This window comes from Sceloporus undulatus, chromosome 7, assembly GCF_019175285.1.
Source record: "Sceloporus undulatus isolate JIND9_A2432 ecotype Alabama chromosome 7, SceUnd_v1.1, whole genome shotgun sequence".
Lineage (NCBI taxonomy): Eukaryota > Metazoa > Chordata > Lepidosauria > Squamata > Phrynosomatidae > Sceloporus > Sceloporus undulatus.
This window is the reverse complement of record NC_056528.1, coordinates 710047-735026: the sequence shown is the minus strand read 5'-3', so window position 1 is coordinate 735026 and position 24980 is coordinate 710047. Positions and strand designations below refer to the sequence as shown.

General features: G+C 50.1%; 1 protein-coding gene across 1 annotated transcript in view; it reads right to left on the bottom strand.

Annotated features, from left to right (window-relative positions):
* HSPG2 (heparan sulfate proteoglycan 2) overlaps positions 1-24980 on the bottom strand; it is an 88042-nt gene that overhangs the window by 35399 nt on the left and 27663 nt on the right. Inside the window, 32 exon segments of the mRNA XM_042477854.1 lie at positions 1762-1953; positions 2065-2205; positions 2379-2458; positions 2621-2670; positions 3728-3814; positions 3908-4035; positions 4179-4292; positions 4628-4739; positions 4859-4977; positions 5354-5533; positions 5734-5916; positions 6039-6179; positions 6303-6370; positions 6754-6812; positions 6947-7033; positions 7539-7666; positions 7864-8011; positions 8894-9090; positions 9537-9716; positions 10258-10421; positions 10984-11130; positions 11500-11651; positions 11737-11881; positions 12802-12933; positions 13428-13547; positions 13812-14075; positions 14684-14809; positions 14912-15037; positions 19147-19307; positions 20110-20168; positions 20285-20394; positions 24644-24754. Of these exon segments, the coding sequence (XP_042333788.1) occupies positions 1762-1953; positions 2065-2205; positions 2379-2458; positions 2621-2670; positions 3728-3814; positions 3908-4035; positions 4179-4292; positions 4628-4739; positions 4859-4977; positions 5354-5533; positions 5734-5916; positions 6039-6179; positions 6303-6370; positions 6754-6812; positions 6947-7033; positions 7539-7666; positions 7864-8011; positions 8894-9090; positions 9537-9716; positions 10258-10421; positions 10984-11130; positions 11500-11651; positions 11737-11881; positions 12802-12933; positions 13428-13547; positions 13812-14075; positions 14684-14809; positions 14912-15037; positions 19147-19307; positions 20110-20168; positions 20285-20394; positions 24644-24754 (4211 nt within the window).

Here is a 24980-nt window from a genome sequence, read left to right as displayed (position 1 = left end):
ACGTCCCACTCCAAGGGGAGCCATGAGCCTCCAAGGTTAATGGCTCCGGTTTCTCTGCCCAAACCCCACAGAGCCGCTCTCCAGCCCCTACCTGCGTGGCACGCCGGACCCTGCTTCGGCCGGGCATGGAGCTGGGTATCCAGCCGGCCGCCACATCTTTCCTCAGCTGCTCTTCGGTGAGTGAGGTTGAATTCTGCCAGGATGGGACACAACCCGGGTGGGTGGGTGGCGGGAGCATGGCAATGCTTGGAAGCGCTGACTGTCCTCCTATTCCTCCCCACCCCACATCCCTCCTTGCCCCAGAACATAGCCTCTAATCCAAGGGAGGGCAAGGAAGAACAGAAGGGGGACCCCCAAAACCCGACACATAGACTGTAAGGCGCAAAGAGGGAACGGATAGAAAGCAACGCAGGTAACAAATTCAAAATCAGTTGGGGGGGAGGTTAAGTTGCAGATCACTATGGGGGGACAGGCACATGCATTGGGAAAACTGGGGAGCCATACGTCCCCCATTCCACACTAACCAGTTCTCTCACTGGTGTCCAACACCACAAGTTGTGAGCATCTATGGTGGCTTCCTCCAACCAGTTTCCCAAATAGTCATGTCAACTGAGCAACACACAACAAACAACAAGAACACAATCCTGCAGGTCACACACTCCCTCCAACTCAACCAGGCATCCCTTCTTCTGCAGAGAACTGAATCTGGTCCTGAGCATATGCCAAGGGACAAGGGACAAGTGCAAGGGCTATGGGACGTCAGTGCCAAAGGGAGGCTGGTTGGCATCCCCACCTGCTCACTCGCCCCACTTTCAGAAGCATGGCAGGGTCCATAAGCAGAGGGGCACATCATGCCATGCTCCATTACAGGCCACCATGAGTTTCCCCCTCCATGCCACACTCCACTATGAGCGCCTTGCCTGCATACCTTGTGGGCACGGCGCATCCGGGCAAAATAGGTCTCCCTCTGCCCAAGAGCCCAGGCAGAAGAGAAGGAAGGAGACAGAGAGAGAGAAAGAGAGGAGCTTGTAAGGAAAAAGAGGAGTAATTGTAGCCCACCCATTCTCAAATATAGACTTCACCACCTTTTCCGCCTTCCCAAGCACAAGATGGAACCTGTTTTGTGATAGTTTGGAAACACCAAGAAGAGAGTCATAGGATCATGAAGAGACAAATTTAACTGCTTTGGCTTCATCCTGAGAGCAAATTTGGGAAAGGCTTGTGGACTATTCTTTCTTCTCCAGGTTCCCTTCTTTCCTGTATTATATTTTCCTTTTCCTTCCTTTCAGTTTTCTTTCCTTCCTAAATTCTTTTCTACCTTTGTACTTTTCTTTCCTTTCAAATTTTCTTTTCTCCTTTCCTTTCTTTCATACTTCCTTTATATAAGGCCTGTTTATTTTCCTCTGTCAATGATTTTCCTTTCCTTTCTTTTCAGATCCCTTCCCTTCCTCCTTTCCCAACTTCTTTCTTTTTCTCTCCTTTCCTCCCTCAGTAAATCCCCAAAGGAAAACAGTACCCTATTATGACGCTATAAAATTACATTTGCAGACTTACCTGAACAGTGGAGGATTTTCCGCACCCGCTCCCCCAAGAAACACCCAAAGATGCTTTGAAGAGGGCTGGAGTTGGGGGTATAGACAAAAAACCCAGACCCCTTTTTGGGAGGCTTGGAGGGCCCAGTCAAGGACTAAAACATCCAGGTGAGTCTCATCTCTGTTTTTCTTCCCTTTCAGCTTCCAAACGTTTGGGGTCCCAGCTCACCTTGTCCCCCAGGTAGATCTCCGGCAACTGCCAGTAGTAGGACTCTTGGCCCAGCTGTCCGAAGCGTCCGTAGGAGAGCTGCGGTCCCTCGGGGGACATCTCCACCATGAAGCCTGTCTGGACGCGGGCACTGTGTTGCCGGTTGACCATGGCAAATCCCTGGAAGTTGCCAGGGAAGAAAGGAGTGGCGACCTACGCAGGAGAGAAGGAGAATCAGGAGAAGGGACTCAGGAGGGACTGTGATGAGAGAGGAGAGGCATGGAAAGTCGAGCGTGGCATGGAAAGATGGCCACAGAAACTCACCAAGTCCCGGTGGTAGGAGGAATGGGTGCACTGCTGGGTGACCCCCATGCAGAAGCAAGGAAGGCAGCCGTCCCGGTTCTCTGCGCTCAGGTGGAAGTGATGCGGGCGGCAGGAGCTGCAGGAGAGACCCTCCACGTTGGCCTACGAAAGCGGGCAGGAGATGGGATTATGGAAGGAAAGACGGACAGAGGCAAGACAGAAGAGCCAGGCTGATTCTTCTCAGTCTCACAGTCTACCTGCTGGAGTTCTGAGCCACCTGCAGTTCAAATTCCCTGCAGGAACCGGGGCTTTTGCAGCTGTTATGCCCTCCTCACCTTACACTGGCACTGCCCACTGGCATCACAATGGTTGCCCAGGCTGCCTTTGGGGTCGCAGCGGCACCTAGAGCCTGGAACTGGAGGGAAAAGAATGAGAAAGAGATATTAGGTGGCCATATCACTACTAGCCCTCCCCTTAGGCCTGAGTTCCCCCATGGCTGCAATGAAGTCCTTCTCTATGGACTCCAGAGATAGTCAGGATCTGCTCACTGCCTTCATCACACAAATGTGGAACTCACCTGTACAAGGCTGCCCTCGGCTGGGGTTCCCCACATACCCTGGAGCACACCTGGATCAAGAGAAGAGGACCAAGTTAAGGGGCCAGCTCTCTTCCAGCCCCCCACAGCCACAAAGAATCCCAGAGTTGGAAGAGGACCGCAGAGGACACTGAGTCCATCCTCTCTGGTCATTGCAGGGTCTCCAGGTAGAGCATCCCTGGCAGAGGTCCAGAGAAAGAGACCCCACCATTTCCTTGGGCAATTGGGTCCATTGCCCAGCTGCTCTCACTGTCAAGATGATCCTTCCCATGTCTGATCAAAATATACCTTCCTATACCTTAAACCATTACTCCTACCTTCTGGGGCAGAGAGATGAAACCTGCCCGCTCTTCTCTGGGGCATCCCTTGAGATTATTTAAAGAGGGTCATCATGCCACCCCTCCACCTTCTCTCCACCCGGCTGAACATGCCCAGATCTCCCAACCTGTCCTCCTAGGTTTTGTCCTCCATCCCTCTTTATCATCCCTCTTGTCCTTCTCCGAACCAGCTCCAACTTTTCTCCATCCTTCTCAAAACGAGGCACCCAGAAATGAACGCAGCACAGAATACAGGGGACTATGATCTCCCTTGGTATGGAAGGTCTATTAATGCTATTAATGCAAACTACAATATTATTTGCTGCAGCATCCCTGGAAGGACCCAGACATGTACCCAAGCACCAGGCTTTCAAAATCCACTGAATCCAAGGAAGGGATATATCTTTACTAAGGACTGAAATAACAGGCAGGCATCTGACGAACATCTCCGATTGGGTTTTTTCTTCTCCTGTTTGGTTTGTAACCTCTTGCCTGATGAAGAAGAAGCCCATGGAGGTTCGAAAGCTTGCAACAAATACATTATGCATTTCGGTTGGCCAATAAAGGTATCACTGATGGATTTTTGTTTGCATTTGTTAAATGGCCAACACAGCTAACCCTTGCATGCAAACAAGTAAAAGGTGATGATGGGAGCTGCTATCCTGCAAGGTCTGGAGATCCTCTGGAATGGCAATCCAACAAGATTCAGATAAAAGGGGCATGAGGTCTGGGGGGGTGGCCCCCATGACTACCCTAATAATAATCACCCTACCGTTCACACTGCCGCCCAACGTATCCCGGGGGGCAGGAGTCGCAGGTGGGCTGCCCGTCCGTGTCCAGAAAGCAGGTCCTGAGGTCCCTGGGAACAGAGGAGAGCCGTGGGTTAGCTGCTTGCCCAAAGCCGCCCCATAGAATATCAAAGATGGGGAAGGGGGTGGTGAGAGGCACCGACTGGCTGGCAGAGTAAGGTCCATGGCAGGGGCACGGCTGGCAGTCTCCGGGGGTCCCGCGGCGGGCATCGCCATAGAAGCCCTGCTGGCAGCGCTCACATCGGGGTCCTTCGGTGTTGTGTTGGCAATTCTGCAGAGGAAGAGGAAGAGGAAAGAAGCATCACTGGTTAAGAACAGAAACCCTTTACCTTGTCCAGGGCAGCAGCAAGACCATTTTCCCAGAAAGGGCACACTTGTCCCTTCCTTCCTTCCCTTCCTTGCTGCCTCTCTCACCTGGCAGTCTCCAGTCTCCGCGTCACATTCAGTCGCATGCCGGCTGCAATTGCAAAGCTCACAGGTGCCCAAATAGAGGCCGCTGGTAGTGCGCGCATAGCCGACATCGCAATCCTAAGGAAAAGGGCTAGTTAAGCAATGTAGACAAGGTGTGGGTAGGGGACTGTTCTGTGAATTGACCTTCTGGTCACAGACATGCAAAACCTTATTTCCAAATGCAGATGACAAGAACTCCAAGGTGTTAAAGAGGTCTGTGGTAGCAAATAGATGATTGAAAGAGGGGCTCAGCAAAAATAGACATGCATGGATAAGGTGTGAGAGCCAGTGGTTTGGGCACTGAACTATAACTCCAGTGATCAGGGTTCGAGTCCCCTCTTGACTGTGGAAGATCACTGGCTGACCATGAGTGAATGCACAGAGAGGGATGCTTCCCAGTAGTTTCTGCTCACCTGGCAGGAAGGTCCGCGGTATCCTGGTGGGCATGCACATTCCTCCACTTCCAATGCTGGGTCCCGGCCTGTCGAATGTGGCACGGCCACATCCATGTGGATGCCCGAAATCCTGCAAAAGTGAGGCAGCAATGGGGAAGGTGGCTCAGTCCGAAGGAAGGACATTTCCCCCAAATGCCAAACCCTTTGGGCCTCGTTCCCATGGCCCCCTTGACCGCCACCCCTCCTGACCTGCTCTCTGATGGCCGCTCAGAGTAAGACGCCCGAATCATGAAAAGGTCGATGTCGGCCAAAGCCATCAGGAGGTGTTCGCGAGTGGCATTCTGGCCATCTGCGCGGCGCCAGGATTGCTGAAAGGGAGAACAGAGAAAGTAGAGGACTGGAGTCTGCAAGCAGCTTGCAGGGGACACTTTGCCCTGCGTTGATTTAAGGTATCTTCCCCTATTTGTATTTAGCTCAGCCTTTGATTCAAAACCATAAGGCCTGGAAGCTTATTTCCGTCTTAACGGTAAAGACTGCAACGCAGTGGGCAGAGGCTCAAACAGTCCTGGATTCAAGTCCAGTATCTAAAGGTCAGGTCCCTAAATGCCTGGAAAGCTACTGTAAATCAATGTGGATGAAATGTGAGATGAAACACGAATCGAAGGCATCTAGAAAAGAAGCTAGAGAAGATATGGAAAAGGACTTCTTTCAAGGGGCTTTTCCAAGCTCTGTGAGCAGACTCACCTCCCGGAAAGGCACTGCGAAGGCGGTGGGCACCCCAGGCAAAGGGACCGTTTCAACCCTGTGTTCCAGGAAAATGCCATTCCCTTGCAGCAAAACGTCAGGCTGGTTGCGCAGCAGAGGGGCGCCGGGGAAGACGTCGTGGGTGACGGTGTAGCGCAGCTCTCCGCCGTAGGAGGTCACCTGAAAAAGGACACAGAGGTGGACGTTTGTCAGAGGCATCCCTTTGCAAACAGGCTTTGCATGTTTCCAGAATTTATCCAAGGCTGGGCTATTCTAATCTTTAAACAGAGGCTGGATGGCCATCTGTCAATGGGGATGCTTTTGTATTTCTCTGTTGAAGAGATTTTACATTATGACCACAAGACAATTGAAGGCATCACCTTATCTCCCCTGAAACGCTCCGGAAGCACCCAGAAATAGACATCCCTTGGCAACGTGTGGAAGGAGGAGAAAGCGAACTCAGATGGCCCCGTGAAGCGGATGCCCTCGCTGGAAGTCCGGGTGCCAACGGCGTTGGAGAGGCCAAACTGGGCCCTCTCGGCATCTTCGTATGCCACTCGCACCTGGGACCAAAGAAAGGGCGGTTATCATATTAATAAAATCCGTGAATAACAAAACCTGCAAAAGTCAAAGCCGCAAATGTGGAGGGACGAGAGTGAATCACGCAAGTGAATAGAATACGGACCTGGTCTCTGTTCCACGAAGAGCTGGCGCACTGGCGCGAGACGCCCATGCAGAAGCAGCGGAGGCAGCCATCTGGGTTTCTGTGGCTGAGGTGGAAGGACCCCGTTGCGCATTCGTCACAGAGTCGTCCCATGACGTTGGGCTGGTGGGAAGGAAAGGCAAAGAGGATACGTCAGAAGGGGGGCCAAGGCAGATGCAAAATGAAATAATATAGTATAAATTAAAGGGAACTTTCCTGGGGCTTCCAAGTGCTTGTTTAGCTCACCTTGCACCGACATGCGCCATCTGAAGCTTCGCTGCTGCCTCGCTCATCGCATCGGATAATCTGTTGCCCTAGGTCAGGAAGAAGAGATAGTTGGGAGATGGTTTTGGGGTAAAACTTGGGTAAAACAACCAATGCAGTATCTGGAGGAGAGAGATCTGGGTCAAATTTTGGACTGTGAAAGAGAACAGCTGAGACACATAATCATAACAAGATGGTGGCATGTTCCAGAAGAAGGTGGCATGCTCCATGTTCCTGCACAAGACCCAAAGAAGCATTGACATCTTGGATTATGCTGTGTTTTGAAATGTTTAATAAAAATTATTTAAAAATAAATAAAAAAAACCCAAAGGGGATTGCAAATCTGCCTGATTTGGCCGCCAAGGAAGTGACTCTGGAGCGGGACCATGTTTTTTTCCAGAATGGCTGATGTGTCCTCAATGGTTTTTCTCACCGGTTGGCATGCACTTGCTGCCAGGCTGGATGGGGTTGCCTTCGTAGCCAGGAGCGCATCTGGAGAGGGGCCATAAAGAACAAGACAGTAAGTTAGAAATTTCCGTCCAGTTAGGGGCCAGTCAGGAATATAGGGAGATTTGTCCTTAGAGAGTTGTCTTAAAAGTCCAGGATACAGAGGGTCGCCAACTTACCTCTCACATCGGCGTCCTGTGTATCCCGGCGCACAGGCGTCGCAAGTCGCTTGTCCGTCTGTGTCCAAGAAGCAGGTGCTGGAAAACCTGGAAGCAAGAGAGCCTCAGCGTTTGCTCAGTCACGATCTGCATGCGCATTGCGCACCCCACAAGTTGTGGGGAAAGCAAGCTCTGTGGCGTTTTTTCGGCTACGAGGGCCAAGCTCAAGGCAAGGGGCAGGTTCTTATCAGCGGTGGCTGCTCAACTATGGATAGTTGTGGGGGAGACCCAGGTTCAAATAATCACTCAATTGTCACATGTTCTCCAGCAACTATATGCCCTTTGTGCTTACACTTAAGACAGAGACAGTGCTTACATTGACCCACAGATAAGTTGACTCAGGTTTTTGGGGTCACCTTTATGACCTAAATTTCTAGACTTATATATGAGTATATACAGTACTTCTCAGGGGGTGCCAACTACCAGGGGGGAAAAGTAACTTCCCCATGCACTAGGGTAGGCACCATCTGACCCATGGCACAACAACAGAGGGGTCAAAACAACTGTCCCCATATAAATACCAAAGGCTCCCCCCAATATCCAGGTCACTCACCTGCGAGGGGGCTCTGTGTAAGGACAGGGGCAAGGGAGGCATGATGTGGGGGTCCCTTTGGTGGCGTCCCCAAAGAAACCCGGCTTGCATTTGTCGCACTGGGGTCCCTCAGTGTTGTGTTGGCAGTTCTGGAAAGGGATGGAAGGAGAGGAACCGAAAAGATGGGTGAGGAACAGTGGTCTACCCACTTCTCCCCAATGTACTCTTTACACTATACTACCTGTGTTATTTCTTAACATGCTGAGTCCAAGCTCTGCCCCCAAAGTCCTGGGGACCCTCCCCATGTCCTCCCACATCCCTCCCCACCCATTTTTGCACATCTTACCAGACAGTATCCGGAAAACGGGTCGCAGGAGCTGGAGTGCCCATGGCAGCTGCAGCCGGAGCAGGTGCCCAAGTACGGACCACCGGGCACACGCTTGAATTGAGGGGCACAGCTCTCGCACGAAAGGCCAGAGTAGCCAATGGGACACCTGCCAATTGCAAAATGGTTTAAAATAGTTGTTGTTGTTGCATGCCTTAGGGTGGCCTTCTTGGCAAGATTTCTTCAGGAGGGTTGGCTACCAAGTCCATCCTCTGAGGATGAGATAGTCTGAGTTGCCCAAACGCACTAAAGTGTGAGTTTCCAGGGCTGAGCAAGAATTCGAACCCTAGTTTCCAAGAGTCCTAGTCTTAGGAGTTTATCACACGAAGGAGATCAGAAATTCCCAGGAAATCGTTTATGCAAAATGATTTCAAACAACATTGCACAAAACCCGCCGTTAAAGTGGTCACAAAGAAACATTCGTGCACATCTTTTTACTTTCAGGATTTCATCGACAATGCAGTTCTGACATCACTTTATTTGCGCAACAATGTGTGATAACCATCCGCACGATTACTTGCGGGATGCTTTAAATGCACTTTAATCTCTCTTTAATGCCGACATTAGCCCCGATGTGATAAACTCCTTATACTCAGACTGCTAAACCAGGCTGGCTCTCCGAGATTTATTCAGAGGAGGTTTTGTCCCGCTTTCCTCAAGCTTAAGGCCACTTGGTAATGGGGTTTCCATGCCCCAGCATTGCCACATAGAAGAAAAGTTACTTTTTCCTTTGGAGCACAACTCAGGATGAGCTGAGATCCAAAGGAAGTAGCTTCTCCAAGCTTTGACACAAAGCACCATCAAGAGCTGAGCCCTTCCTTCACAAGCTTCTCCAATGCAAAGCACCATCAACAAGTGAACTCTTCCGCCATGGGCTTCTCCAAGCTCCGATGCAAAGCACCATCAGGAGCTGACCTCTTCCTCCAAGAGCTTTCCTAGAGACCATCCAGAGGCCCTGGCCACTCCGCAAATGACCACCAGCCATCCTCACCTGCACTCCTCGACTCCTTGGGCCACTCCCAGGCCGGTGACCTCGGTGGCAGTGGTGTCCATGACAATGTCGCTCAGCCCCACGCTGGCCATGCGGTTGTCGTAGACGGTCTGGATCATGATGGCCTCCAGCTTCTGCAAAGTGACCAGCAGCTCTTCGCGGCTCACGGGGGACCCAGACTCCGTCTCCCAATTCTCCTGGAAAAAGGGGAGACCAGAAGGACATGGAGAAGACGCTGCTGCAAAAGGAGCAACAGAGAACCCCCTTAAAAGGAGTTCTGGCTGTATTTCGATGCTGCTCAATACTTTTCATTCCTTTTAGGTTAAAAAATAAACCAACAACAACACCCTTAGGACTTGTTATTCGTCCGAAAGCTTAAAAGTGTTCCCATTGGCATCTCAAAAAGCATTTCAAACAGTATAATTATTGTGATTGTGTGTTTTTTTTAAATGGAAGCTGTTTCTTTTATATGGCAAGCTGCCTTTTATGGATGTCTTCCAGTTGCTGTCAAATAGCCATTTTAAAAGAAAAGCTAGAACACATTGTTTTATAAATGCCATTCTCTGCTGTTGCATTTCTTTTTCAATGCAACTTTTGTTGCGTCATGCGCACATACACAGACAGTGGCCACAGTCTCACTGACCTCGGTGAACTGGACCTGCCGCTGGTTGACCACAGAGGGCTGGGTGGGCACTTGTGCCCGGTAGGTCAGCTTCTGCCCATTCCCCACAATGACGACGCTGGGCCTCTGGACTGCATCGGACGGGCCGCGCGCCAAGCCATAGCGCACCTTGAACTGGAGGTAGCCGCCGTAGGAGTCCACCTGCAACCGAAGAAGAGAAAAGAGATACCAGCTTGTAAGCCATAACATTTCTAAGATAATAACAGGGTGACCATGCAAATCATAACAGTGGAATCATACATTTTTTAAAATCAAAGAAACAGACAGTTTTGTGGAGATGCACCACCTTCCCCTGAAATGCTGGAGGATGCATATATATGTCTGTCCTTGGCTTTCACTCCATAAAATGCATCTGAGGAAGCAGACTTTAGTCTAGGAAAGCTCATGCTGCCAATTCCTTTCAGTGAATCTCAAAGATCTCTCTACGTTCTTGGTCTCCAGAGTCGTAGCCCAACACTTAAGCCAACACTCTGGCAGAATATAGTCATCAATAATAATATTAAGAAGAAGAATGAAATGTCTGCTGGTGCCCAAAATCCCAAAGGCAAGGTGGGTCTTTGGGGATGGAGAGAGATAAGGGTCTGATCCCAGAGAGGCAATGATCCAAGCCGGTCCTGACCACTCCATGGACTCCTGGTTTCTCCCTATGGACCCTCTGTTTGTCCCAGAACCCATCGCTCACCTTGTTCCCCAAAAACTGCCCTGGAAGTGTCCAGAAGGAATCGTGCGCCAGGAAGCGGCGCGAAAGGTCAACCAGCTGGAACTCCTGCAAGTTTGGATCGATCTGGAGTTGCGTCGAGGAAAGTGGAGGTGTTCCAGGTTGTGAAGGCATCGTCACATTGACCCCTGCAGAAGACGGAAGGAGTTCAGATATTGAGACCCAAAATCACGGGATCCCTTTTTCCAGCTTTTAAAGACAGAGGAAGGACTCTCTTTCTTGATCATCATTTGATCAACTAAACTATCTTGAAATAAATCAGATAAGTAATTACAAAGGAAGGAGACATGCTGGATTCCTAGGAAACATCTTCTTTGAGTTGCAAATGGACATGACATTTCCTTGGCTTTGAGAATCTCCCAGTGACCGCTCAGCCAAAAAAGGCGGAGGGGTCAGCCTGCGGGTAGCCCTCCCTACCATCCAGACTAAGACCAGAAACAGCAAAATACAGGACTGGGACTAATATCTTCCATTTCTTTCTCCTGTTTGCCTGATGAAGAAGAAGCCAGTGTGGCTTTGAAAGCTTGCAGCATGTAATTGTGCATTTTGGTCAGTCTAATAACGGTATCATTGAATGTTATTGGATTTGCTCTATGGCCAACACAGTTACCCCGAGACGTTGTTCACCAAAAAACAATGTTGACTTTGGTGCGTGAATCCTCCATACCCTGATTTCCGTAGACATCTTACCTTTGAAATCGTCCGGTGTGTCGAAACGCAAGCGGATCTGGTTCCGGTGTCGGCTGGTGCTGCGGCACGACTTGGTGACCCCAAAGCAGAAGCAAGGCTGGCATTGACCTGTGCTTTCGATGTGGAAGTGCCCTTCTGGGCAAGGCCCTGGGTTGAGAAGAGGAATTGGGATGCGGGTAAAGAAGAGCAAGTTGGGAAACGAAAGCATTGTTTTCATAAAGGTCTGTGAACGTCCGTAAACGTTATACGCATATACAGATATAGGATCAATAAAGATATTCCTATCTTCCTATCTTGTCCAGATTACCTCGGCTAGGTATGATGCTCAACGCACCATCAGGGATGCCAAAGGTTACACATAGCCTTACACAAACATTGACACACCACGGGATGGTCTTTGGCATCCCTGATGGTGCCAATGCTTGTGTAAGATTATGTGTAACGTTTGTGAATGTCAGTAAATGTTGTATGTATATACAGATACAAGATCAATAAAAATATTTCCATCCATCTCACCTCGTCCAGGCGCAAGGCTCAGCACACCGTCAGGGATGCCAAAGACCATGCCGCGGGCGTTGATGGCCTCACAGGTGTAGGCTCCCTGGTCAGCCTCTTTGACGTCCTGGATGACCAGGGTCCCTCGACCGTCCTTGCTGGAGATGGACACCCTGTGGATGGACAAAGGGAGGTTAGAGGGGTCAGTGGCTGCAGAGCGAGACGGGGATGATGGGGCCAGGTGTCTGGCTGCCCTACCTGCGGCTGCTGGGGATATGTCCCCAGTTGAGCCTCCAGGTGATGATGGGCGTGGGCACGCCGACCGCCACGCAGGTGAAGCGCACCGTGTCTCCAGGGGAGGCCTGGATGAACTCTTCCGGGGGAGTGATGACCTGTGGCGGGACTGGAAGAGAGGAAGAAGAATGAGGAACAGAAGGAGAAGAAGAGGAATGAATCCTCCCTTTCTTTCTTCCCATCCCAAAAGACAAAACCTAAGGACTGAGGGGCAGCAGGAGGAAGGAACAGGCATTGCCTTGGCGCATGGTACAACTCTGCAACTCTCTGCCATGGTGAAGATGCCAGCCACAGACACTGAAAAATGTCAGGAATAAACTCTTCTGGAACATGGCTACATAGCCCAAAAAACCCACAGAAAAGTATGGATGCCGGCCATGAAAGTCTTTGACTTCACAGTATATTATGCCTTTGGTAAGGGCACCCAGCTCTGTGGCAGGGTACATATTTTGACGGCAAAACTTTCCGATTTCAGTCCCTGGCACGTCCCAGGCTCTCCAAATACAAACTCTAGTTGCAATATATATATATGGCTGATGTTTTAGCAATAGCAATAGCAAGTACATTTCTATACCTCTGCCTGATGAATACGTGGCATTTGTATATCAAAATGCATCGTGTATCAAAATGCATATTTCAGCAGAAGAAATACATGTGTACCTGGGATACATCTGCATAAATCCTCAGTTTCGTGCTCTCCACAAATACAGGTTCGCTAATTATAAGAGATGCCATTAAATCTCCCATATCTTATCATAATATCAAGCTGATGAAATCTAGCTTGAGTAAATGCCTCCCCAAGATGTTTTGGCATTTGCAATTGTAAGTAGTTGGCTATTTGAAAGGTCTGTTTGTAGCGGCTCAACCATTTTAGGTTGCCCACCTTACTAAGGGGTGGCTATATCTTTTTGAGCCTCCATGTCCAAAATTCTTTCTCTCACATTCTTTTTTGTTTGTTTGATCGCTATGTACGCAAATACACACAAATGTGCACACACAGACGCCGCGCCATTTCCCCTTGCCACTCACTGCATCCGATTTCGTCGGAGCGATCCGGACAATCGGCTTCTTCGTCGCACTGATAGCTGGCCGGGATGCAGTTGCGGGTGGACACACAGACAAACTGACCGGGGCCGCAGGTGTCCCCAGGACCCTTTGTGGCTGCGAGGAAGAAAGGACGGCATTAGACGCAACAACTAACTCCTTGGTGCATAGTGTCCTGGTGCAGTCCCCCCATTGCTTTACACATCCTATACATCTCCCTCCTTGCTCTCCTGCACTACAGGACTCTTATTATCATCTGGTTTGTTTTGCCACATTGCAACAACAGGTAGTGAGGAGTAGTGGTCATGGCCCTGGGTTGCAATCCAGGTGAAAATACCAGAAGGCGATAAAAAATAGTTTGGTGAATGACCAAATATATTATTGAAGAGTGAAATGGAAATGAAATTCTGAAGTGACAGGGAGTCACCTTGTTGGAATGAATGAGTTGGTTTGCTAGGAAATCATAAGTAATCTGTGTTAAAATAGTTATGTTAAGACCTGAATCTGCTTTTGCTTGTCTTGCGGAGATTGGTTTTGTCTGGTTTAACATTTTATACATATATACATATATTCATTTTCATACATACATAAAACCCGTTCCCAACACTTACGGCAATTGAGTTCGTCGGAGCCGTCCATGCAGTCGTAGTCGCCGTCACAGCGCCAGAGTTTGAGGGCGCAGTGGCCATTTTGGCACTTGAACTCATTGGGTTCGCAGGGGCTGGGTGTCCCTATCGAGAACAACAGAAGGACATTAATTAATTAATTAATTAAGCGGCAATGTCTCTCCAAAAGCACCCTGGATGCGGCGTCCTTCGTTTCTTTTCCCTGCAAGGCTCCCCTTTTCCCCAAGGAAGAAAAGCAGCCTCAGTTTAGACAAAGGGAAGGACCACCTCTTGCAAATAATTTCTTTTTTACCCTAAAATAATAATATATGTCACTTTACATGGTTGCCGAGGCTTGTGTTTTGCGGCCTTTGGGGTCTCCAGACTCACCGCAGTTCAGTTCGTCGCTGCCGTCGCGGCAATCCCTCTCTCCATCACAGACGTATTCGCGGGGGATGCACTGCTTGTTGGAGCAGACGGCCTCGTCTTTCCGGCATGGGCGCAGCTCCGAGGGCAGCGAGGGCTTGGCGGCGCCCACCCGAGGCGGGGAAGTGACCGGCGCTCGGCGGGTGGTCACCGGGGACAAAGTAGTGGCAGGGATGCGGGTGGTCATCGGGCGCAGCGAGGAGGTGGGAGGCGGAGGCGTTGTGAGATCTTTGGCAAGGAAACACAGAGAGAAGATGAGAGGGAGAATGGCAGCATGAACGCATGCAACTGCCAGACGCTGGAGCCATTTTGCTGAAGTTGTCCGCAGTCTCCAATAGCATTATAGCATTTACATTCTATATCAATGGACTCAGCACTCTCTAAGCCTTTACAGTCTATTAGCCAGTTTCTCTGAAGATGGCAAAGCCACAGAGGCTGGCGAAACGTCAGGAATAAACTCTTCCAGAACATGGCCACACAGTAGTCCGAAAACCCCACAAAAAGCTATGGATGCCGACCATGAAAGCCTTCGACTTCATATTAGCCAATAGCCCCCAACAAACTGCCCCAGCGATGGCAGGTAAAGACGTTTTTATGCCTCCAGGCCTTCGCATAACATGGATGCTGCTTTGTTTTTGTTTTAAATCTGAATGGTATAATTGGTGGCGCAGGGGTTAAATGCCTGTGCCGCAGCCGTTCACTCACATACCACAAGGTTGCGAGTTCAAAACCAGCCGAGGGGCTCAAGATTGGCTCAGACTTGCATCCTAAGAACCCAGATTGTCGGGGAGCAATTAGCTTACGCATATTGTAAACTGCCCTCTCTAGTTGCTCACCGCAGCCGTCTTCGTCGGAGGCATCCCCGCAATCGGCGTGTCCATCACAGCGGTATAGTTTAAGGACACATTCCCCGCTGTCGCAAGTGAACTCGTCTTCAGCGCACTCGGGCGCAGTTGGCTCACCTATGGGCAGGAGCACAAAGAGGGGCTGGAGTGAGGCCCAGCCTCTTTTGGGGACCCCCAACCCACCCTCCGTCCTCCACCAGGACCATCATCTTTGCTCACCGCAGTCCAGTTCATCCGACATGTCGCGGCAGTCCGGCCGCCGGTCGCAGAGGAACTCCCTGGGTATGCATTCCCTGCTGCGGCACAAGAACTCCTCGAAGGTGCAGGCGCGCACTTCCGGGGGCACTGAAATAAATAATAATAATGAAACATGAGTTCAGGATCAGGGCCACAGCGTGGGGCGCAAGGGTCTCTTTCGCTCCCTCTTTGTGTGGCACAGACCTCCTCCACCCACGTTCTGTGATGCCTTTTCATTATTATTATTGTTATTATTATTAAACAGGAGAGCAACGCATAAAGGTATCAGTGCTTGGCATCTTGGAAGTAGCATTAGTGTAAATGTGATAAAATGCTGTCATCTGGTGGATATTTGACAGCATGGCACTAATAATCTTAAAATCTAAACATGATGGCTATCTTTGAATCTCTGAAAGGATGCCATGTCAAAGATGGAGCCGGCTTGTTTACTGCTGCCATGGATTGTTCTCCCGTTGGAAATCTAGTTTCACATTTGTATGTTACAGAATCTTGTCGAAGGCAGGAGCCATAATATGCAACCAAAGCACTCCTAAAAGTGGTCCATGCAACCTCTGTTTGAAGGCCTCCAAAGACGGAGTGTCCTCTGCCCTCCAAAGCAGTCCGTTCAACGGTTGAACAGCTCCTACAGCCAATATATCAGGTGGTCTTGGATGAAACGGATTATCTGGACCCATTTCAAACTGGCTTCCGGGCGGGTTACGGGGTTGAGACGGCCATGGTCGCCCTGGTCGATGATCTCCGTCTGGGCATCGACAGGGGAAGCGTGTCCCTGTTGGTGCTCTTGGACATCTCAGCGGCTTTCGATACCATAGACCATGGTATCCTTCTGGGGCGCCTGGCAGAGGTGGGAATCGGGGGCACTGCGCTCCAGTGGTTCCGGTCCTACCTCTCCAGGAGGTCCCAGATGGTGCAGCTGGGAGACGTGCGCTCCGATGAGCGGGCCCTTAAAACTGGGGTCCCTCAAGGGGCCATTCTGTCTCCCATGCTATTTAACATTTACATGAAACCGCTGGGAGAGATCATCCGGAGACATGGGGCGCGGGTTTATCAGTACGCTGATGACACCCAAATTATCTTCTCTATGTCTCCGACTGATGCAGTGACTGAGGATGGCGTCTCTCCTCTCATGACCTGTCTAGAGTCAGTAATGGGCTGGATGAGGGAAAACCGACTCAAATTGAATCCAGAGAAAACGGAGGTACTAGTGATAGGTTCTCCTGGTCCAGGTATGGCGGTGATTCCACCTGTCCTGAACGGGGTCACGCTCCCTGTGAAGGACTCCGTGCGCAGTCTGGGCGTGCTTCTTGACTCGTCGCTTCACCTGACTGCTCAGGTGAATGCGACGGTCAAGAGCACCTGTTACCAGCTTCAGCTGATTTGCCAGCTGCGCCCATACCTGGACCGGAGGGACCTAGAAACTGTTGTACATGCTCTGGTAACTTCGAGACTGGATTTCTGTAATGTACTCTACATGGGGCAACCCTTATACCAAACTCGGAAGCTACAATTGGTGCAGAACATGGCAGCCCGGCTGGTCACTGGTGCCCCCAGGACCACCCACATAACACCGGTTTTAAAAGATCTCCATTGGCTGCCCATTCGCTTCCGAGCCCAATATAAGGTGTTGGTAATCACCTATAAAGCCCTAAATGGCTTGGGCCCAGGATACCTAAAGGACCGCCTCTCCCCGTACATTCCGCCTCGCACCCTCAGAACATCTGGGCAGCAGCTACTGAAGGTGCCTGGGGCCAGGTTAGTCTCCACGACTCGGAAGACGTTTTCCATAGCTGCCCCAGCCCTTTGGAACGCGCTGCCCACTGAGCTCCGCTCGTCCACTACCCTGGCCCAATTTAGGAAGGATCTCAAAACCTTCCTATTCCAGCAGGCATTCCCCGAATAAATATCCTGTGGGCCTCCCTCCTCTTTCGTGGCCAAGAGGCTGGGCTATGGGGCTTTTTATTGTTGCCTGGTTTTAACTGTGTTTTATACTGTTTATTATTGTTGATTGTTTTTAACTTGTTGTGAGCCGCCCTGATCGTAGGAAGGGCGGCATATAAATAAAATTTTATTATTATTTTATTATTATTATTAATATGTTCTCCCTAATGTTTGGGAGGAATATCTCTTATGTGCTCCAAACCCCCAAACCATGGACGGTTATTCTGTTGAGATTCTGGTTTCCTATTTATAAGTCATAGCATATTAGATCTGGAAGTTCTCCCTAATGTTTAGATGTGATCCCTTTTCCTGCAACATGGATCCCTTGGTTAGCATCCTAGCCTCTGGAGCCAGTTTTAAAGCAGGTCAAGAGTGCTGCAAATGAATAAAGCTGGATTCTTCTTTAAGCAAAGCAGCCCCTTTAGCACCAAACTAATGGAGAAGGCTTTGAATGCTGTGCCAAACCTTGTGACCCTTGCATGCTTCCCAACACTAATGGCCTAATGCTAATGGCTGAAAAAAGGCAGGGCCCATTTGCACACCTTTGTTAGGAACATACACATACAAAGAAACCCACACCAGACCCACACAGCACACAGTTAGCTTTTGCAAAGGCCAGCCAAACAAAGCAAGGAGCATCTTCCCAGTTAGTCCAGAACTAGGACAAGTCCTCCTCATTTTATTTTGGACTGCAGTTCCCAGAATTCCCCAGCCAGCATCCATCAAGCTGCATCAATTCTGCATTGTGGCAGCAGCAGCCAGGGAATAGAAAGCCTCACTTCAACACAAGTGTAAGAAATTCTTGTCTTTGGACTGCAGTTCCCAGAATCCCCAGCCAGCGGACTCAAAACACCCCTTCCAACACCCCCCAAGGAAATGTCTTTTGCCCCATTTTCAAAACACTGAGGGATGCCTGGACTTTGAAATCTCCTTGCAATAAATCTCTGCAACGGCGGAGATATCCAGAGGCCTCTCTGCAAATGGTGAAACCTGAGCCTGGGAGCTCTGGTTTCTCCTTCTTCCGCTCCGGATTCCAGGGCTGAGCGAAGTCAAGGAGGCACCTGGTGTGGAGTTGTGCGAGTGTGTGTTTGTGCATATGTGCGTGGGTGTGTATGCAAGGACAGTTGCTGGGAGGATAACACCTCCGCACAACACAACTTTTTTGGCGGCAGGCACCAATTTCCCAGAATCTTGGTTCTTGGAAAGTGGGTCCCTCAAATCCAGCTTTCTTGGGTTCTGCCCAGTGACTAGATTCATGGAATAGAATAGAAATAGAAAGGACTCTCACAACAAGGGACATCGACTGCATATACTCATGTATAAGTCTATACATTTTAGTCCAATAAATTCACCCAAACAACCCGAGTCGACTTAGCCAAGGGTCAACGTAAGTGCGGTACTTGTATTAATAAAGGGACCAGCCACCAGTGAAAGATAAGAGTGTGATCTGTCCTGCAAAAACTGACCCTATTCTCCCATTCATTTAGACCAGTGGCTCTCAACCGTCCTAATGCTGTGACCCTTTAATACAGTTCCTCACGTTCTGGTGACTCCCAACCATAAAGTAGTTTTGGTCTCGGTTCCTAAGACCATTGGGAATACGTGTTTTCAGATGGTCTTAGGTGATCCCTGTGAAAGGGTCGTTCGAACCCCAAAGGGGTTGCAACCCACAGGTTGAGAACTGGTGATCTAGACTTTGGGGTTAGCATGCTGGAATTTGGTAAGCCTTTTACATTATCTTCCTTTGTGCCATCCTTTTATATCCTTTGTTACATGCCCCTAGGTTTTACCCTCACCTTATCCATGCGTCCTATCAAAAATCTATCACTTTGATCCCAAAATAAATCTATCACTTTGATCCCAAAATGTGCCTTCGACTAATACATGAGGTTGACTTATAGTCGAGTATGTATGGCAGCTCAACCCGCTGGCATGGGGTTTAACCATGACTAAAGCCCTCAAGCTGGAAACATGCAAACACACAAACACACAACCACAATCCGTTCCTGCTTTGCATCTCTCCTTTGCACCTTTATGCTTCCTTACTCACCTGGAGGCTCTGGCGAAACTGGAGGTGGAGGGGTTTGGGCTGGAAGTAAACTGAGAGTTAGTGGGGAACGTGGAAATTGGACCCCCGAAACGAACAGACAACAACCCCATTGCCACTTATACTGTCAACCACACACACACACACACATATATATATATATATGTATATACATATACTGGTTTCTTATAGCCCAGCCGCAGAGGCTCACCTGTTCCCAGTCTCCGGAACTGGAAACCAGTTGTGGATGTGACATAGGAAGCGATGGAGCCGCTTTCAATGACGGAGAAGAGCACCTCCCGGATCTGGTCCTCGTCCGCATTGCCTTCGGAGCCGACGTCCAGCTCCACGAAAACGTAGCCGTTGATTTCCCTGCACGGAAGGAAAGAAGGAAAGGTAAGGAATAAGCCCAAATCGTGGAGGCGTATTCCCCCGTTCCCAAACAGACACAGACCATACAGACACACACACAACCATGTATCGGAAGGGAATAAATCCCATGTGTGCAAAGTGCAGGAATGCTCACATTTTGGGGGGTTAGTGGGACACAAATCCCAGTATCCCCCCAGTGCAGCCACTGGGATCCTGGGAGGTGTGGTCCCTCCAAAAAGTAGATATATTTGGGGGGGGGGAGAGAGTTGAACGCTCTACTTAAGGCATGGAGAAATTGTCCCCATTCCCAACCCATTGACCACACTACTAGAAAATCCTAAAATATAGGATTGGGGAGGCACTCTTTAAAAGCCCCAAGCCATTGGCACCTAAGGAAAGCAAAGGGTAACATTTGCAAAACAGGGGTGGGCAACCGTTCCTTTCTTTCCTTGCCAAATTCCGTTGCAGACCATCCCTCGAAGGTTGTATCTTGGTGGCAATCGGAGCCAAAAGTAGATGAAACCCATCCCAAATCTTTCCCTTTTTTTTGGCCTCTGGTTACTCTTCCTTTCCCTCTTTATCTCCAGCAAGAAAAATGCAGGTCTTCATGGCTTGCTTGGAGGCGCCACATGTTGCGCACCACATTGCAAAGGCCACAGCAATTTGGAAATGGGGATTCCTTATGTTCTCTCTTTCTTATGCACACATGCACCGAGCCCCATTCCTCCCAGTCTGCATTTTTGTCTGCAAAAAGTAAAGAATCCCAAATGCCGCCAGAATGAAAATCGATGCCCAGACTCACTTGATAAAGACCACGCTGACCACCTGTTCGCCGGGGATTTTGTAGTATTCGGACTCCAGCTGCAAAAGGGGCGAAAATAGGACCGGTCAGTGAAAGAGAAGGACCTGCTGACGTTTCAGAACATTTGCTGGACTTTTGTTCCCATTTTAGGGTCCCTTCTTCTTCTCCTTCTTACCGTGTCCACAACCGCTTCGGAAACATCCCGAAACTCTTCGGAGTTGACGTCGTCCAGCCGCGGACTGTAGTCGATGGACTTTGTGAAGTTCACCAAGGCCCGGAAGTAGACTGGAAGGAAGCCAACGGAGAAGAAAATCAGTGCCAACAATGACCGGTGGCCCCTCTGCACTGACCACACAATGCACAAACTACATCCCTCATTCCTTACTCAGACCCATAGAGGAGGAGGAGGAGGAGGAGGAGGAGAATCGTGATCTGAGTTGGGATGGATTGCAACCATTTTTAAGTTGGGAAGGAATAAGACAAGTGTAAGGATCCTCCTGAAGTCCCCTAAGGGCCACCTTTGCCTTCGGATAACTTTGCAAGGGCCACATTTTGGTGGCGGTCAGCAGGGTCAAAGCCAAAAAGAAAGGAAGGGGGGAAATATTGGGCTATTTTCGGTATATGTCCTTACTGCTGGTACGAAGGGCCCGAACAGAGAGGCCAAAATAAAACTGCTTTGGGTCACTTTGGAGGTATGCTGTTTAAATGACGCATGCATCTTAAGAGGCCAGAAACCGTGCCAAAGCTGTGCTCCAGTCCTTAGGATTGGAGCATGGCTTTGGCGCGGCTTCCAGACACATAGGATGCATGCACCATTTAAAGTGACCCGAAGCAGCTTTATTTTGGCCTTTCTGTTCAGGTCCTAAGTCTTTTAAAAAGCCATTTCCACCTTTTAGATTGGTGGGAAAGATGGATCAATGCAAAAGATGGGGAATGGTGTTGTTATGTGGAAGGGTGCGTGGCCATTTGGGGGAACCTAACGGGTCATTTATGGGTCCCAGGAGGGCCACATTCATCCTGCGGTTCTCTCACCCTGGGAACAAAGGTAACCAGAGCAGATAAGCATCACTGAGTCACAGACTAGATATGCCCCTTGAGTCAATGGGATTTTCCTGCCTGGTGACTTGCTATACAACTACTTTCATTGGATCAGATTCAGTGGGTTCTACTTGACCAGTGACCAGACAGATTCCAGCCAGTAATGCAAAGATGTAGCCATGTTAGTCTCTAGAATCAATATGTAGAGAGATCTTGTAGCACATTTAAGACTAACTGAAAGAAAGTTGGCAGCATGAGCGTTCCTAGACTTAAGTCTACTTCTTCAGATGCATTTGGTGGAGTGCATCTGAGGAAGTAGACTTTAAGTCTCTGAAAGCTCACATTGCCAATGTCTTTCTTGCAGTGAGTCTCAAAGGTGATGCAAGATCTCTGGCCGTTTGCTAATTTCCTCCATGCGCCACGCATATTGGTCAATAACGCATGCTGGTTTCTTCCACGCATGCCATGCATACCATTGGCACAGGGAGAGGTGTGTGTAGGATTTCCAAGGGATTTTTTGTGTATGTGTGTGTTTTCTGAAAGGGGCCAAAGACGCCAAGGCGGTCACCCCACCCTTCAATGGGCAACACTCAGCAGTTGCTTCAATGAGGCATTCTTCCTCCGACGCGCATTTGCAAACACAGCCACCTTCGCCTCGTTCTTAGATGGGGAAAGGCATGCATGGGACCCGGCTGGACTTCCTTCCCAGGCCAATGCCTGAAGCCATCCATTCCCAGGAAAGAGGCTGTCTCTGCGTGCAAAATGCAAACAGCCCTGCATTTTTTATTGCAGTCTAATTTTATTTGACTTTTTGGCTTCCCACCCCCAGGTTTCACACAGGCTCCAGGCCAGGAGCATTCCTGGCCAGCTGCAACTGCCAGCCGCAGCTGCAAATGGACTGGCCAAGTGTGGGTTCTTTTGCTTTTCCGTGTTGCAGGTGCTTCTTTTGCAGGAGGGACCCTCCAAACTGGACCTTGACCACCCTCCATGCCTGGCGTTAGGTGTCCTGGGTGCAAAGATAACCAGGAGGTGGAAGGAAGGGCTTCGTAACCTTGCATATTTTGCTTATGTTGATATTTACAATGGCTTTTTGGCCTTACAAAGGTGCCAGCTTTGTGGACGTCAGAGACCCCCTTAGAGCCAGTTCGAAGGGAGAAAGGAAGGAATGCCACTGGCTGCAAGAGAAAGCGGAGTGAGCTGGGAAAGCATGGATCTGGGTGCTAAGCAGAACTTTGGAAAAGTTGCTTTCTCACACTAAATGCCCAGAGCTAAAGGGACAAACCCTACCCCTTCGTCTCTTTCTTCCAAGGATGGCATGCCAGGATGCCAAGGTGCTGCCCACCCTTCTCCGAGGCAAGGCCAGGACACAGGGCCCTTGTTCTCTGTCTCCCACAATGGCCCATTCAGACCCTGCCCTCCTTCCCAGATGACCGATGCCCCTGGGACATGGGAGGGCTCCTCTCCCTGCCTGCAGTCACCCCCAAAGAATGCGCTACGCCCCACGCCGCCGATCAAACGGCTCTTTCTATGGAGGACTTGAGAGCTGGGGGGAAAAGACAGAGAAGGGCTGGTCTCTGGCCTCAAAGCCAGACTTATCTTGGATGTCAGGGAGGTGGGTCCTACGTTCGAATCCCTCCATGCTCATGCTCCTAGAATCCCCAAAAGGCTATACTGAACTTCTTCCAAACTCTGCTTCTGGGTGAACCAGGTCTGGGGATTAATAGTAGCCCTGAAGTGCCAGAAGCCCTTATTCTGCTTCATGCCAGAAGCCTCAATTCTGGGCATGGGAACTGAATCATCAAGGAAAATGCCTCCTCTGGCCATGTGCGGAGTGCCACTCCTCTTTCCAACAAGGATCTGCATTTAGGGGCAAGGAAGGAGACTCGGAGGCTCAGCCGTTTTGTGTTTGTGGGGGGTTGGGTTTGCACAATGGTCGGCCGCGCAATGTGGTCAGCCTGGTCCTCTCGGTTCATGCAAAGCCCAACCTAAAATCCAGGGGATGTTGAGGCATGAGGAGTGCACATCTGGGGTGCCAGATGTGGAGCAATGGGAATGAGGAATGACTCAATTTAGGTTGTTCGCATGTCATGCCATGTAAGTCTGCGTGCTTGAGCCAGGTCATGGCCGCCCCAAGAGACAGCCAGAGTTGGGAAGAGGATTGCAACTCCCCAAACCCACCCCACGATGGGAGGATACTGTGTGCTGTAGTCCTGAGGGCGAAAGGCAATCTTTGGAGCAGTGATGGGGACGAAAAGTCACAGAGGGAAGAAATTGGTGGCGAAGGAACAGAAGTAGAGGGAAGTTGGCCAGAGGAGAAGGACTCCATCCAGGCCTGCAACTGGTGTGTTCCCTCTCCTTGGAAGCCCCTCTTTGCTCCAGCTGTGAAAAACCTGCTCCTTTCCTCCCCCTCTTCCTCAGCCTCTCCTCCTGGTTTGCTTTGCCTCCTTTTAAGGAGCCCTTGTTCTCTGGCTCCGAAAGGGGAGCTGGGAAACTACTCGGAGCCACGCAAAACAGAACAATAAGCACAAAAACAGAAGCCCTCGGGACTCTTTTCCCGTCGGCTGAGTCACCCTCTCCGGACGGAGGAGTGCGCAGGATTCAAAGAGGGGACCTCACCGCCTCGCCTTCGGCCCCGCCAGCCTGACCCACAATGCAATGACTGAGCTCTTTGCTCTTTCCGATGCTAGAATCGAATTAGGAGGACTGTAAGCATGCACACATAACATGTGGTGCATCTGAAGGGGTTTTGGGACGGGTGAGTTAAACTGGCCCCTCTCTTTGGCTCAGCTCCCAAGTTGTGCAGCTCTTGTGAAGGAGCTGGCCAATGTGCCAAACCCAATGGGGAGAACTCAATGGCATCTTCTCTGAAGATGCCAGCCCCAGACGCCGGCAAAACGCCAGGAACAAACTCTTCTAGAACATGGCCACACAACCCGAAAAAACCTATGGATGCTGGCCATGAAAGCTTTCAACTTCACCAATGGGGAGAGGCAGCCAGGCTTGAAAGCAGCACATAAATGCATTTCCAGTTAGGAATAGAGGTTCTCCTGTTTTGGGCTCCAGTTCACCAAAGCTATACTGGTGTGTGTGTGTGGGGGGGTGCCCCCACCCCAAATTTTCCAATTTCAGGTTTTCAGAAGAATGTTGCCAGACATGGTCCAGAAATCAAAAATATGCCCCCTTCTCAACTCAAGCTGCCCTCCCATGCTCCAGTGCTTTGGGATGCGCAGCTTGGAGGAAAGCCATAGTCCACCTGAGTCCCTTCTCAGGCCTTGCAAAAAGCCAGAGCATTGTGGAGCATGGTGGTTTCATGGCATCCTGTAATCCTCTTTTTTGCACTGTATGCCTTGACACCCATTATTTCCCCAAGGAGAAAGCCTGGCTTCTGGCCCCAGCAGCCACTGCTTTTGGCAGGCGCAATGGAGGGAGCCTGCCGGTCAAAATCTCAGATCCCCTGAGCGCAAAGCCAAGGCCTAGGCCTTCTCCGGTCACTTACTGAGGGGAGCCTCATCGTCTGTTTCGGAGGTCATGCCGGCAGGAGGAGGGAGACCCTCCGGAGGAAGAGGAGGAGGAGGAGAAGAAGAAGGAGGAGGAAACGGAGGGTGGTCTGCAGAAAAGAGAAGAAAAGAGAAGGGCATGATAGGGGACAGGAAGAAGAGAGGAAGGAAAGAATATTCAGAGGCAAAGGATGGGGTTGATGAAGGAAGGGAGGGAGAGAGGGAGGGAGGGAGGAAAAGTGGGAGGAAGGAAGGAGGAAGGTTAATTAATGCAGGGTGAGGTAGAGGAAGGAAGGAAGGAAGGAAGGAAGGAAGGAAGGAAGGAAGGAAGGAAGG